Here is a 13618-nt window from a genome sequence, read left to right on the forward strand (position 1 = left end):
ATGGAGCAAAATCTCTGAGGAATATTTCAAGTACCTTGTTGAATCTATGCCACGAAGAATAAAGACAGTTCTGAAGTTAAAAGGGGTCCAACCTGGTAAAAGTAAGGTGTACCTAATAAAGTGGCCGGTGAGTGTAGAACGTACCACGTGCACACAAGTAACTTTTACACGCAAACTTAACTCACTAGGAAATCAGAGAATTTTCCAGGATTGAGAAACGTTGTATTACACTAACTCAAATGAATAGTAAAAAGCATGAGCTGGAGGTCAAAGTGTGTGTTTGTTGCATTACCTGCAGCAGGTCTTAGTGAGTGGCAGCAGAGGAATGACTGTGTTACTCAGACATTCGCAGAGTGGACACAAAAACTCTCCGTTCTCCACGTCATAACTAGTGTGCACACGGAGCCTCTGCTGCCTGCGCTGCTCTTTAGCCTGCACCGCCTCAAAATACCTGCAGGGGGAGACAACATATACAGTTACAAGGCTTAGCAATGACGATATCATAGAGATACTTTAGGACTGCACAGTAACAGGGGAAAATAAACTGAGTCCCGTCATTTTGTTGGGGAATGCATGTGCAAATAAAATAAAAGTAAAAGTGGAATATCATTAAAGTTGTCCTAAAACTAGAACTGCACACATTCTTGTCTTTAATATTATCGTGAGCTCCTCAATGTAAACTAATCTCGCAGTCATCTCTCTTCAACCATAATACATTATAAATATTTAGTCGGGACCTAGTGTTACGTTTAAACTAACGCCCCGTTCACAAGAAGCTTCAGCGTCAATGCTTGACTGAAGGCGTGTCTGAAGTTGGGGCTAACGCGATCGTCACAGCAGCGTCAGCCAATGAAATTCAGTCAGCAATAGGCCACTGTCTAGCTGGTGTATTTGCATACAGTGATCTGATTGGCTGACGCTTCCGTCTGCGCTTGAAATGTCGAGCTTGTCCCAACTTCTGCCGCAAGCAATGCCTCTAAAGCGGCGCCGACGGATCCACAATGCAGTTCAGCAACGCCTGACGTCACCCATTCAAAGCGAATGGGAAGCGTTGACGTTGAAGCCCCGTGTGAATGGGGCATAAGTCCAGTGGTGCAAAACAAAAATATTTATTAGTGTAAGTTGAAACGTAGTGACACTTTAAGTCTCAACTAGGCAAAATTTTAACTTGGACACTGCTGGTGCAAACGGCCCTAGGAGGTTATACTCTTAAATTGTTAAATCTTTATACACTCCACTTCTTTTTTGTGTTCTAGATTATATAAATCCCACAATAGGTGGAAACAATTTAATATTGAATAGGAAAACTACATCTTGGAACTAAGATTCTCATTATTCAGAAATAATTCTCACCTCTGCCAGCAGTGCGAGTGCATGATGTGTCCACAGCTGCCCGTGTGTGTGCCGAACGACAGGTCGGGGTGCATGAACAGGGGGTCATATTTATCTGCAACACAAACACCACTGCACTCAGTAACACAAACTCAAATACGATTAGCCCTGCTGTGAAATTTGTATTGTCTTGAAATATTTCCCAAATTATGTTTAACAGAGCAAGGAAATTTTCACAGTATTTCCTATAGTTTTTTTTCCTCCTGATGATGTTTTTTGCTTTAATTTGGCTGGAATAAAAGCAGTTAAAAAAAAAAAAAAAAAAAACATTAAGGTCAATATTATTAGCATTTTAATTGCCTAGTTAATTTAATTAAACTAATTAAGCATTTAAGTTGTGCTTTAAAGGTGCAGAATGCCAGTTTGACACTCAGTGGTTGAACTAGGTATTGCACTTCTGATTTCAACATTTTCACTCTGCACCTCCTCTGACAACGCCAGATTGACAACATCAACATCGTGCCTGACTATTGAGCCAAGACTGATTGAAATCATGTTTTAAATAAAAGCAATTTATTAACATTTTACATGACATTTATTGCCATACTACTGAAAGCAGCAGCAGATAGTTCACCTTAGATCTTGAAAATAAAATAAAACCGCTTGACATTGAGCTTCAGATCTGTGACTCAGTTCAAACAAACACATATAACGTTAAAGAGGTTTAATATGTATTAACTAGAGTAAAAACCTTTCGTAGGAGTGCAGTGAGTGCACGATTCTGTGCTTCTGAATGGCTGCATTTACATTTCTGTCGTGTTGCGTCTGGTGCAACCAAGCAAATTGCTTCTATCACAGCAAATATCATCACTTAGTTTGTTGTTAGGACACAGGGTTACACCTTATCCTGCTCACCTAATGTTTACATTCATACAATGTATATTATTTGCTTATTAATAAACTCAGGTGGAACTCTAAATCTGTGTCTCACTTGAGTCTGTTACTGTCCACCGGAAGCTGCAATTTCGGTCACAGATGCGTACTTCGAGAGCCTTCCTGACTGGCTGAACAAATTTCACTCTTTTCTATTAAGGCAACCCGGATGCTGTAATATAATTGGCTAAAGAGGCATTGGGCAGGTCAAAGGGACCAAAACAAGACAGATATTCCTGTAATGCACATTTTCAAAGCAGAATATCTGACTTCAGCAATGTTTTTCAGATAAACAGGAATGTTCACTAAGCATGTTTCTTAAATATCTGCAAACATATGATGGTATTTTATGCTTTAAGGGTGTCTAAAACTTACATACAGCACCTTTAAGTTGATCACAAGCATACTAGAAAAATATTATGTACGGTCTCCATCGGAAATATAAAAGAAATTAGTTATTAAAACTATTATATGTTTGCAGATGTGTTGAAAAAATTAATTCCATTAAACAGCACTTGGGAAATATTAAAACATTCCACAGGAGGGCTAATAACTATACATGGTGCAGTAAAGGGGACACAGACAAGCATGAAGGACATGCCTGGGTTGTGTGGTGGTCTCTTGCGGTTTTTGGACATGACAGTGGAGCGCTGGACGAATGCAGCGAGGACCATGGCTTTGCCGTCGCTACGGATCTCCTGCTCCTCCTGGCACAGGATACATGTCACCACCTGCCTGCGGTCGCTGCCACCTGCTCGCCAGCGCCGCGGGCCCACACACACCAGAGCACTGTCACACGAGCTGGGGCTGTGGAGGAAACACTTAATAAAGTCTGAGCCATGGCATTTCCACTACATGATCAATTTTGTTTTTGAAGTTTATTTACTTTTTTAAAATCAAAAACAATAAATAAATAAATACATATATATTTTAATTATTATTTTAAACTAAAGAAGGCTTTTCTAAGGCTAAACAAAAATAATGTTTGGGTTTATACTTAGGTTAACTCTTTAAAGAACCCACCCAAATGCATATACATAAATTTATGCATAGACAAATGCAGGCAAATACAGAAATCCAGCAGTTAATCATAAATAAAATAAAACTATGAATACAAATGTTGTAATATTATTAATATTTATTATTTTACTATATATTAGTTGCATTTATTATTATTATTATTATTTTGCTAAATATTACCCATTTATATGCTATTATGATCATATAATAATAATAATAATAATAACGATGCTAATTAACATGAATTGAACATACATAATTATACACAGTTAAATAATATATTAAAACAAGCAATAAACTTGTGTACCTGTGCTCCAGCGTGGAGGATGTGGAGGGGTCCAGGTCCTCCAGGCTCTGCTGGAACAACTCTTTGTTCTCGTTGATGAAGTGTCTCTGCATCTCTGACATCTGAGCCATGATTTTCTCTCTCCTGAGTCGCGCCATCTCCGCTTTCCTCTTCCGCTCCGCCTTTTCCTTATCCCGCACCGTCTACACATGCAAACGCATGCAGTCAGACAACACTGCAACTTTAATAATTTTATTAACCCATGTGCTGCTCTTCCTATGCTCACCTCCTCTTGACTGTGCCCTGAGCTGTCACTGGGGGGCGCACTGGCTGTGCACTCACGCGTGGTTTTGATGTAGGCCACAGTCTGCACACACACACACAAAATAAATCAACACCTTTTCCAAATAAAATCTGACATTTTGTGGTTCAAAAAAAAAAGTGTTTTAGAAATAAAATATTATAAGTAAAATAGCAAACCCACCAGTTAATTATAAAAAAAATAAAACAATAAATAATTATTTTCTATGATTATTTCTAAATGTTTGCTTGCATTTCATTTAAAATGAACTCGTGTTCAACTCAATCACTTTACAATTTTTGCATATATTTGAGTTTTCATTTGATGCTTTACTCTACAATATTTTATTGCTAAAACATTTTTTAACTACTAGATGTGAGATCTTGTTTGAGAAAAGTGTTGATTAATATATAATAAAATGTTAAAGTAGTTAGTAATTAAAAAAATAAAAAGTAATTAGTGCAATGATATTAATAATGACAAATAATAGAAAATATATAATAAGAATTATTATAATTATTATATTATAATTATTATAATCTGGAGCTTTTCTACAAAATGATCTTACAATGTTGGTTCAAAAATGGGTAGACCCAAATGAATATGTTCGGGAAGAATATTAAATAACATTTTCAAAAAAAAAGCAAAAATTAAGAGAAGCAAAAAAATATTTAGTTGAAATGTTGTAGTTTGCAATTTTTTTTGCACAATTTTAACTGTATTATCTTTCCATTTCTACAGATGTTTTGTGACTAAAATATTATTTTAATAAATATACATTTTAATAAAAATATTCATTTTTAAAATGAGGTGTATTTATATATGCTGAGCACGGTGTATGCATACACACACACGCGCACACGCACACACACATATATATATATATATATATATATATATATATATATATATATATATATATATATATATATATATATATATATATATATATATATATATATATATATATATATATATATATATTAGCCCCCCTTTGAAATTATTTGAAATCTATATTTATTATATATATATATATATATATATATATATATATAAATATATATATATATATTTCCCAAATTATGTTTAACAGAGCAAAGAAATTTTCACAGCATGTCTGATAATATTTTTTCTTAAGGAGAAAATCTTATTTGTTTTATTTAGGATAGCATAAAAGCAGTTAAAACAATTTTAAAAGCAATTTTGAGGTCAGTATTATTAGCCCCTTTAAGCTATTTATTTTTTCGATAGTCTACAGAACAAACTATCATTATACAATAACTTGCCTAATTACCCTAACCTGCTAAGGTAAACTGGAATTGAGGAAAAAAAATTAACAGGGGGGGCTAATAATTCTGACTTCAACTGTGTGTGTATATATATATATATATATATATATATATATATATATATATATATATATATATATATATATATATAAACAAAAAAAAATTCTAAATATATGCATGTACTTGTATATACATAATAAATATAACACACACATAAATTAAGTCAAAACAAACTTTTACATTGGATGTGATTAATCGTGATTTATTGTAGCCCAACACTTCTTTTAACTCCATCCGGAAACCTTAATGTATAAATAAAATGCATGCCTAAATAAAAGCATCAAGCAGTGCACAAATTGGACTGAGGTTTTTTGCTGCCACCTTTTGGACACCTGAGATATTCTCTCACACACGCACGCACAGATGCATTCCAGTAACAGGTGGCTTGGTAATGAGCTTTTGATCAGCTTTACCTTGAGGATCCAGCGGATCATGTCCTTGTGCACCTCCAGATGAGGAGCGTTCTGCAGCGTCTCCAGTAAAGCCAAGATGCTGGCAGTGTTAGCAGGAGCCTCGCCGGGTCCTGCAGTCAACAGATTAGTTCAATATAGCTCACAAAGGTGTGTTTGTGTGTACGTGAGTGTATGACTATATGATGCAAGAGACATACTGGAGATTTTGAGAGTGAAATTGAAGTTGGTATCATTATAGTCTTCTGCGCTGCTGATGAGATGCTGCTGTTCTTCCACCAGCCCCATCCCAATGAGATGCAGCACCTGTGGGACACACACTACTGTGATGTTTCATATCGTTGCTCAGTACTAGAAACTTTATAAAACTATATTAGCAAAAAATAATAATAATAATTTAAGATCACAGTGCAAAAATTAGTAAACAATCACACATAAATGTTTATTTTTTAACATATTAGGCAAGTGGACAAGTATGCAATTTGACTTGCCATACTAAACATAAATAAATTGTTCTATAATTGTAAAACCACAGACTCTGCCGTACCCTCTGAAGCATGGACTCAGACCAGTGTCCTCCACTAGGCTCCATTGCCCACTGCAGAACAGCTCCTAGAATGCCCAGCAGCACGTCACACTGCAGGATGTTCACCAGACTGGCAAACAGCGGACAGAAGCGAGGCAGGACTGGTGGAGGCAGAACTACAACAAACATTGATATGAGTCTGTTAGTCTTAAGGTTATCTACAAGCTAGTGTGGTATACATTCCTGTTTAGAAGATATAAAACTGATATAAACATCCAAAGCTTGTAGTTTGTCACCTTCGCCTAAATGGATCAACGATTTTTTTCAGGTCATTTCATACTTCAGTTTCTCATTACATCATAACTAGGGTCAGACGGAATCTGCGGACATTTTTTGCTCCTCTGCGCAGAATTTTGAATTTCAGAATTTCGTAAGCATGGTATCTGCAGGTATCAGAGTTAAATTTAAGACTTAAGACATTTTTAAAACCATTATGAATGGAATTTTAGACTTATAAAGGGCTGAAGACTAAGAAATTTTTCAAATTACCCAGATGGAAAAGACTTTTATTTACCCTATAATTTTTTTTAGTTATTTAATACATTAAATAATACAATAGTACATGATTATTATTTAATAATAGCAATAATAATAATAATAATAATAATAAAATAAAATACATTACATTTTTTGCAAAATATTTTAACTATTGTATAAATACAAGCAAGGTCTAGTTGTATCCATACACATGTTTTACAACATAAACTTTCTTTAAAATAAAAGAAAAATAAACAAATCTTTTAAAAGTTTTAAAAACTATAATAAACTAAATTTATGCACAACTATCTGTTCAGGTCAGTGTCCTCAGCAGTAAATACATGGAGAACTTTTAAACAAATGTTATTGTACGGAAAATAATTAATCCATTATGATAAAGTTAAAAATGACCTTTTTAAATAAAAAGTTTAACGTTTTATTGAGATGATTGTTGATGATTGTATGGGTTTTGGCCAGATTTGGTAGCAATACATGAAGAAAGGAAAAAAAAAGACCAGTTCTAAAATAAATTTAAGACCTACAACACAATATTTCAGTAAATTCAAGACTTTTTAACGCCTAAAAATTGGATTTTAAGATAAGACATTTTAAGACTTTTTAAGACCCCGCAGAAACCCTGATGAGGTACGTTTTACAGCATCTATAATGTAGATTTTTATTTAGTTTAACAACAAAACATCAGTTAATAGCGCTATTCTGCCTAGCCTGCTTTACTGAGGTCAAGTTGGTTTTATATTCACATTGGTTCATTTTTGAACAATGACAACCTGTGACGCGCTCCCTATATTGTTCACCATGCTACTCTGAATATTCGGTCTGAAATAGCATGCAATTATGGCTTAGTATTAAGTGTAACTCCTGCATGCCGCCGGCCAATCACCAAGCATCCAGTAGTCGCTTTAGAACAACTCATGTGAGACTGAAGAGTTAGCAAGTTTTGCTAACTTCATAACTGAAAACATGCTTGATACAAGACAGTTTTTCATACAGAATTGTAAGATTATGAAGTACTATAAAGTTTTCTAACATTCTGGCGAACGACATGATCTTTTGGGTCTCTGCCAGCTTTAATGTGCACGTTCGCGAGTTCAGAAGGCGTGGCTTTGGACGACAGGTCAGGGATTGTAATTGAAAGATATGAGGCTAATTGGTTAGCATTTATACAGATCACCTACTGCACCTTTAATCAAATACAATGACAAAAAAAACACTTAAGAACTGGCTATTTAAAACGGTAATCATCGCAGTACCTGAATCTTCCCCATTTTGCCTCTTTATTTTTCTTTGAGCTTCTTCAGCCTGAAAACAGAAAAACAAAAAGTTGTTTATTTATTTATGTTAACTTGCATTGCTCACCATAAATGAGTGCACCCCTTACAGATCTCCTTTTTAAATCCATATTATCTATTTGATTCTTTACAATAATATATACTGTGCATCTACATTAGACAAGTCAGTATTAAAGCCAAAAATGGAACTAATCTAACGAAAAAATAAAAACTTAAGATCAAGCTATTTTATAAACTCAAATATCAAGAGAATAAAATCAAGCAAAACATTTTCACTTTCACACACATTTTCATTTATTCATTCATCTAAACCTTTATTTTACCAGGAGAAACTCTTGAGATTTGTAATTTCATTTTGGAGAGTGTTCTGGATAAACAAACAACACATCAAAATAAATCGATGCAAAATACAATTCATTTAATACACCATATAATTATAGCACCAAAACATATCTAGTCTCCAAATTAAATATGCAGTAAGACTATATTATTTTAAATTTGTATCTAATCAAATCATAAGACTATAAAATAGCTTAAATGTAAAACACACTAAAATCATTGTACAAGTGTCTTAGCACTGACAGCTAAAAGATAACGCAACAATATCTACTGACTAGAACTAGTGACTGAACTTTTACCTTAGACTGGTCAGCTCTGGAGTAATGGTGGAAGTAAAGATTGAACATCTTGGCACACTCTGGTCTGAGTTTATAGAGTCCTCTACCCGTCACGCCAGGCTTCCTGTACAGCAGGATCGACAGAGGATTACAAACAGACCAATACACCACTATATTACACAATATTAATATAGCACAATATTAATGCAGACTTTATTTAGGGACACTCACTTAAACAAAGCCACACTATCGATGACCCTCTCCATTCCTGTCTCCTTGTTCTCCTGTGTGCACAAGACAGAAAAGTGATAATTATGAGCACAAACGACCACTAGGTGGTAGCAGCATACAATAAATTAAATAACTAAACAAATACAACTGTTTGTAGTAAGTTATATGTGATATATTTGTAGAAATGTGTAGTATTTAATTTTTTTTTTACAAATTTCCAGGTCAAGCAAATAAAGGCTTTAAAATTAAATTCAAAAAGCACAAATAAAATGAATACGTATACTATTGTCAGTGTGATAAAAACCCAAATGATCATTAAAAAAGGCATTTGTTCTAGTCAGTTATGTACTCAAAAGGAAAACCCTCTTGTAGACAGTTATTAAAAAACTATATATCTGGAATCATCTTTGAGAGTTTTTGGAGAATATATATTGAAAGTGTAATTATTTTGGTCAGTTACACTCTTCACAAAACAATTGAATTACTAGCTGATGGATGCTTGTATAATAGCTGGCTGCATTATTGTATTTCAGGGGTCACCAAACTTGTTTCATGGAGGTCTGGAGGTGCGGTGTCCTGCAGATTTTAGCTCTAACCCTAATCAAACACAGCTGAACAAGCTAGTCAAGGTTTTACTAGGTATATCTGAAACACCCAGGCAGGTGTGATGAGGCAAGTTGGAGCTAAACCCTGCAGGGCACCGGACCTCCAGAAACGAGACTGGTGACCCCTGTTTTATATGATGACATGAGACACCAATACCACAGTTTTGTCATTTGCAAATCTTTAAAGGGTCACGAAACACCAAAACACATTTTTTGAGCTGTTGACAGTCGTATATGTGTCCCACACTGCTAAAAACACTATTAGGACACCTATATTTCACTAAAAAGTGTAAATTGGTTGTTTTTGCGTTATTTCAAGCAAATTCGTACTTCCGGTTTGAAACGAATTTTTGAAGCTGCGTCACGGGCATGACATAATAGCGTGTATTCCAGCGTTTAGACTGGACGCCTGTGCCAGAGTGAGTCTTATTACGTCTTACAGTGTGCTGCATTAATGCATGAGTAAGACTTGGATCAAACCAATCAGTGCGCTCTATTGTGCAACTTCATTAATATTCATTACTGTCAGAGTGTAGATGGCAGAGACGCCACGTTGTGTTGGCAAAACAAGCGTGAAGTGTTGCTTTTATAGTTTGCTGCAGTTAAGTTTCGATTTCATTTTCTCTCTTTGAGAGCTCAGACTCACGTGTGGATTACAGTGTACGCGACGCGCGACAACAATAACTTACGTGTCTAAGGAGGATTATTGTTTACCTGAGAGCTGTTCTCATCTGCAAACGCTGAGATCCAGATTCGCTTTACTTCCCTCTTAATAAAGACGCGGCTCTAGTTGCTGGTGATTGTCCTGTCTCTACAGATTTGGTAAGTGAGCGACCAGTGCTCTTTGTTTATTCAGTTCGTATTTTATTCGTATCAAACAAACTATTGCAACGAGTGTAAACAAGTTAGCACTAACAGTTACAACCAAACTATAACCTCGTGTTGGATTTTGTGACCGGAATAACACGCGGCTTTCTGACGCTACCTGCCGTGTGTATCTAAGTTTCCGGGAAATGCTGAGTTTTTGTTCTCTCATTCGCCGTGCGGTATCAAACATTGCATGAAAAATACACGCTTAGAGCAGATCCTCAAATCAAATATCACGTTTGTCGGGAGGGACATGAATGAATTCCCTGAATGAAAGAGCCAAACTGCAGTTAAAGTCCACCATTTAATAATCTGGCAAATAATTCGACTACAGATGTCCATGTAAACAGTCACATTGTCCGCTGTGGTTGTGTGTTTTGACTCTGAAATTCAGCGCATCCAAATAGACACTCCCACACCAAGCCTCGTTTCTTCCTCCGACACTCCCCCCTAAACAGAGCTGGACACGCCCACTTTTCTGACTTTTTCCAAAGTAGAGGTGTGAAAACACCCTGCTGAAACGAGGGGCTTTCATGGCCCTTTAAATAACTGTAAAAAATTAAGATGATGTATAAACATTTTTTTTTAAATCGCAAGTTGCCAAGTCAAGCAAAGAAAGGATTTAAAATCAAATTCAAAACACACTTAAAATTAATACTGATGCTATTGTCAATGTAAGACAATCATAGACGATCGCAAAAAAAAGTACAATAAATAATAGAAAAACTATGATAAATGCACAATCAAATATTTAAAACAGCAAACACAAGCGGTTTCCCAGTGTTGGGTTGCGGCTGGAAGGGCATCCGATGCGTAAAACATGTGTTGGATAAGTTGTCGGTTCATTCCGCTGTGGCGACCCTGATTAATAAAGGGACTAAGCCGAAAAGCAAATGAATGAATGAAACGCAAGCGCTCAGAGTGACTTACATTCTCAGGCAGTGCTTTGACCAGCTCGCTGTGGGCCATGGGTCGAATGCAGAGCTGGTGAACGATCTCTCGTCTGATCTCATCCGTGATCTCCACCTGACCGACACCTGCTGTGTAGCGCTCACCTGCACCAGGAAAACACCACTAAGCACTCACAGACTCTTCCAGAGTGTTAAAATTCTGTATAGATCATTCAAAAATGAGCCGCCTTCACTAAACCTCAAAAATAAAGCAGATCGATGTCATTTCAATCCTCAAATATAGTTTGCGTGAGGGAAACAAACTCATCAAAAACTCTGTGAATGTCTCAGGTTTCCCTCATCAATGTGCAGTATTTCATCAATGTTTAATCAGTGGGCTATATAAGGTATATTTTCTAAAGCTAAAAATACCTGAATAAGTGTGAAAGTTTAGCAAGACAGTATTCCTAAATGTTAAAGCAGCAGATTCTAATTTTTTTGTGTGTGTTGTAGTGTGATTGCGTGTGTGACAGCCTGGTTTTATAGCTGGTAGATCAAAATGGATCTGTAGGACAACTATTGTACCCTAAATATGTACAAATATCGTAAAATTATGAATGAATTTTTCTATTGTTGGAGTAAAAGGACCTTGTCTCTCTAAGCCTTGCCTGTTCTGCTATGATCGGTTAGACAGCCCAGAATATTGGGATTGGTCTATTTACAGCACACATCCAAACAATAAAATTTCCACAGCAAAATTTCTGCTCTGGAAATTTTTCTCAGAAAAACTACTTTACACAGATCTCTTACAAATCTATGTCGGTCTAACTGGTGATGAATTTATCTGCATTCTGATGTTTAAAAGTTTTCAGACAATATGCAGATTGTAAATAATTTGTAACTCCTTAATAATCTGGAGATAAAAAAAAAACACACAAACTAAAATAATGCACAATAATTTCTCCTGATTCTATGATTACTTTCCAAAAAAGAGGTTTATATTTGTAAATATTTAATTATTGCAGCAAAGCTTTAGGTTAATATTACAACTTAATTTGCATTGTGAATGAAATTATTAATATTTTTTCATAAAAAAAATTATTTTTATCACAGAAATTATGTTTGATAATAAACTGCATTGTTCTAGTTTATTATGCTGTTTGAAATTATGGTATTTATAGCAAAAAGTGCTTTTCCTTTGGCGTGTTTTAACAGTTTCTATAACAATAACACACAGCACATGAATAGTAATGTACAAAAATATTTAATACAGGCAATTAAATGAGTTGAGTCTGTTTATTTATTGTCATATCAGCAAGCCATGGCAAAATCAATAAAGATAAAATAAACAAATAAATAAAAATAAACAAAATAAATAATTTAATTAAATGAATAAATAACAAAGAGATAAATAAACATAAATTAAATAAACAAATACATAAATATTTAAAATTAATAATTAAACAAATAAAATAAAAAAACAAATAAATGGATAAAAATAAATAAACAAAAATATATTAAAATATTAAATTAATAAAAATGAATAAATAAGCAAACAAATAATTTTAAATATAATTAAACAAAAAAAATAATTTATTAATTTAATAAATAAATATATAACAAAGTTTAAGGGATGTGCATTGAGAAAAAAGCACTCACCCACGATCATAATGATCAAGTGCAGCATTTCCTCTATTAGGGTGTTATTTTGCTGAACCACATCCTGAGATACAGACAGAGATGGACATGTCACATACACACACATACTCTGAAAGTCAAATCAAGCAAGTGAAGAGAAAATGAACAGAGGTAAGCAGACCTTATTTGCGTTCTCTCGGCTGTATCTCTTTCTGCAGTCTGCTGAGCTGAAGATATGATAGAGCTCAAAACGACTCAACATGATCATCAGGAAGTGGTTTGGATCCATCATGGAAGCTCCAGCCTAGATGCAAAATCAGCATCAAATATGATCACAAACAACTAATTCCTCGACTAAAATTAGATTTTTTATTGAAAATTTAAAACTTCCCAAATATTTCACTGTATTTCCAATAACATTTGCTTCTTCAGGAAAATACTAGTAAGGAAATACTAGGAAAGATTCCTTGCTGTATTAAAGATCATTTGGGAAAAATTTTAAAGTGAAAAATTAATTTTACAGAAAGGCTAATAACTTTGACTTCGGCTGCATATATAATAATGCACAATAATAACAGCTGATTTTCCAACATGTACATCTAAGTGGTTCTGTCAAAAATGGGTCCGTCAATTTTACAATTTCCTGTTCTTTTTTATTTATTTTTTTTTAGGAGAATGCGGTTTTATTTTGCAGTCTATATTTTGCAGTCATTTTATTTGCACTGTCTGTATTTTGCACTGTCGTTGTATTTGCATTGTATTTTGC

At 34.6% G+C, this 13618-nt stretch overlaps 2 protein-coding genes across 11 annotated transcripts in view; one reads left to right on the forward strand and one right to left on the reverse strand.

The window, feature by feature from the left end:
• The window catches only part of arfgef3 (ARFGEF family member 3), a 973876-nt gene that overhangs the window by 821210 nt on the left and 139048 nt on the right, over positions 1 to 13618 (forward strand). The gene's annotated exons all lie outside the window — the stretch shown is intronic.
• Positions 1 to 13618, reverse strand: part of ubr2 (ubiquitin protein ligase E3 component n-recognin 2) — a 60316-nt gene that overhangs the window by 20211 nt on the left and 26487 nt on the right. For all 10 annotated transcript variants that reach the window (XM_087278800.1, XM_087278799.1, XM_087278801.1 and 7 more), the window contains exons 19-32: positions 13034 to 13156; positions 12874 to 12937; positions 11255 to 11379; positions 8853 to 8905; positions 8643 to 8745; positions 7966 to 8014; positions 6179 to 6333; positions 5832 to 5937; positions 5635 to 5744; positions 3858 to 3938; positions 3593 to 3774; positions 2867 to 3072; positions 1354 to 1447; positions 293 to 451 (exon numbers count right to left, since the gene is read on the reverse strand). In XM_087278800.1, the coding sequence (XP_087134926.1) occupies positions 293 to 451; positions 1354 to 1447; positions 2867 to 3072; positions 3593 to 3774; positions 3858 to 3938; positions 5635 to 5744; positions 5832 to 5937; positions 6179 to 6333; positions 7966 to 8014; positions 8643 to 8745; positions 8853 to 8905; positions 11255 to 11379; positions 12874 to 12937; positions 13034 to 13156 (1610 nt within the window). The remainder of the gene's footprint in view (positions 1 to 292; positions 452 to 1353; positions 1448 to 2866; positions 3073 to 3592; positions 3775 to 3857; positions 3939 to 5634; positions 5745 to 5831; positions 5938 to 6178; positions 6334 to 7965; positions 8015 to 8642; positions 8746 to 8852; positions 8906 to 11254; positions 11380 to 12873; positions 12938 to 13033; positions 13157 to 13618) is intronic.

This window comes from Danio rerio, chromosome 13, assembly GCF_052040795.2.
Source record: "Danio rerio strain M-AB ecotype USA chromosome 13, GRCz13ab, whole genome shotgun sequence".
NCBI classification, from domain to species: domain Eukaryota; kingdom Metazoa; phylum Chordata; class Actinopteri; order Cypriniformes; family Danionidae; genus Danio; species Danio rerio.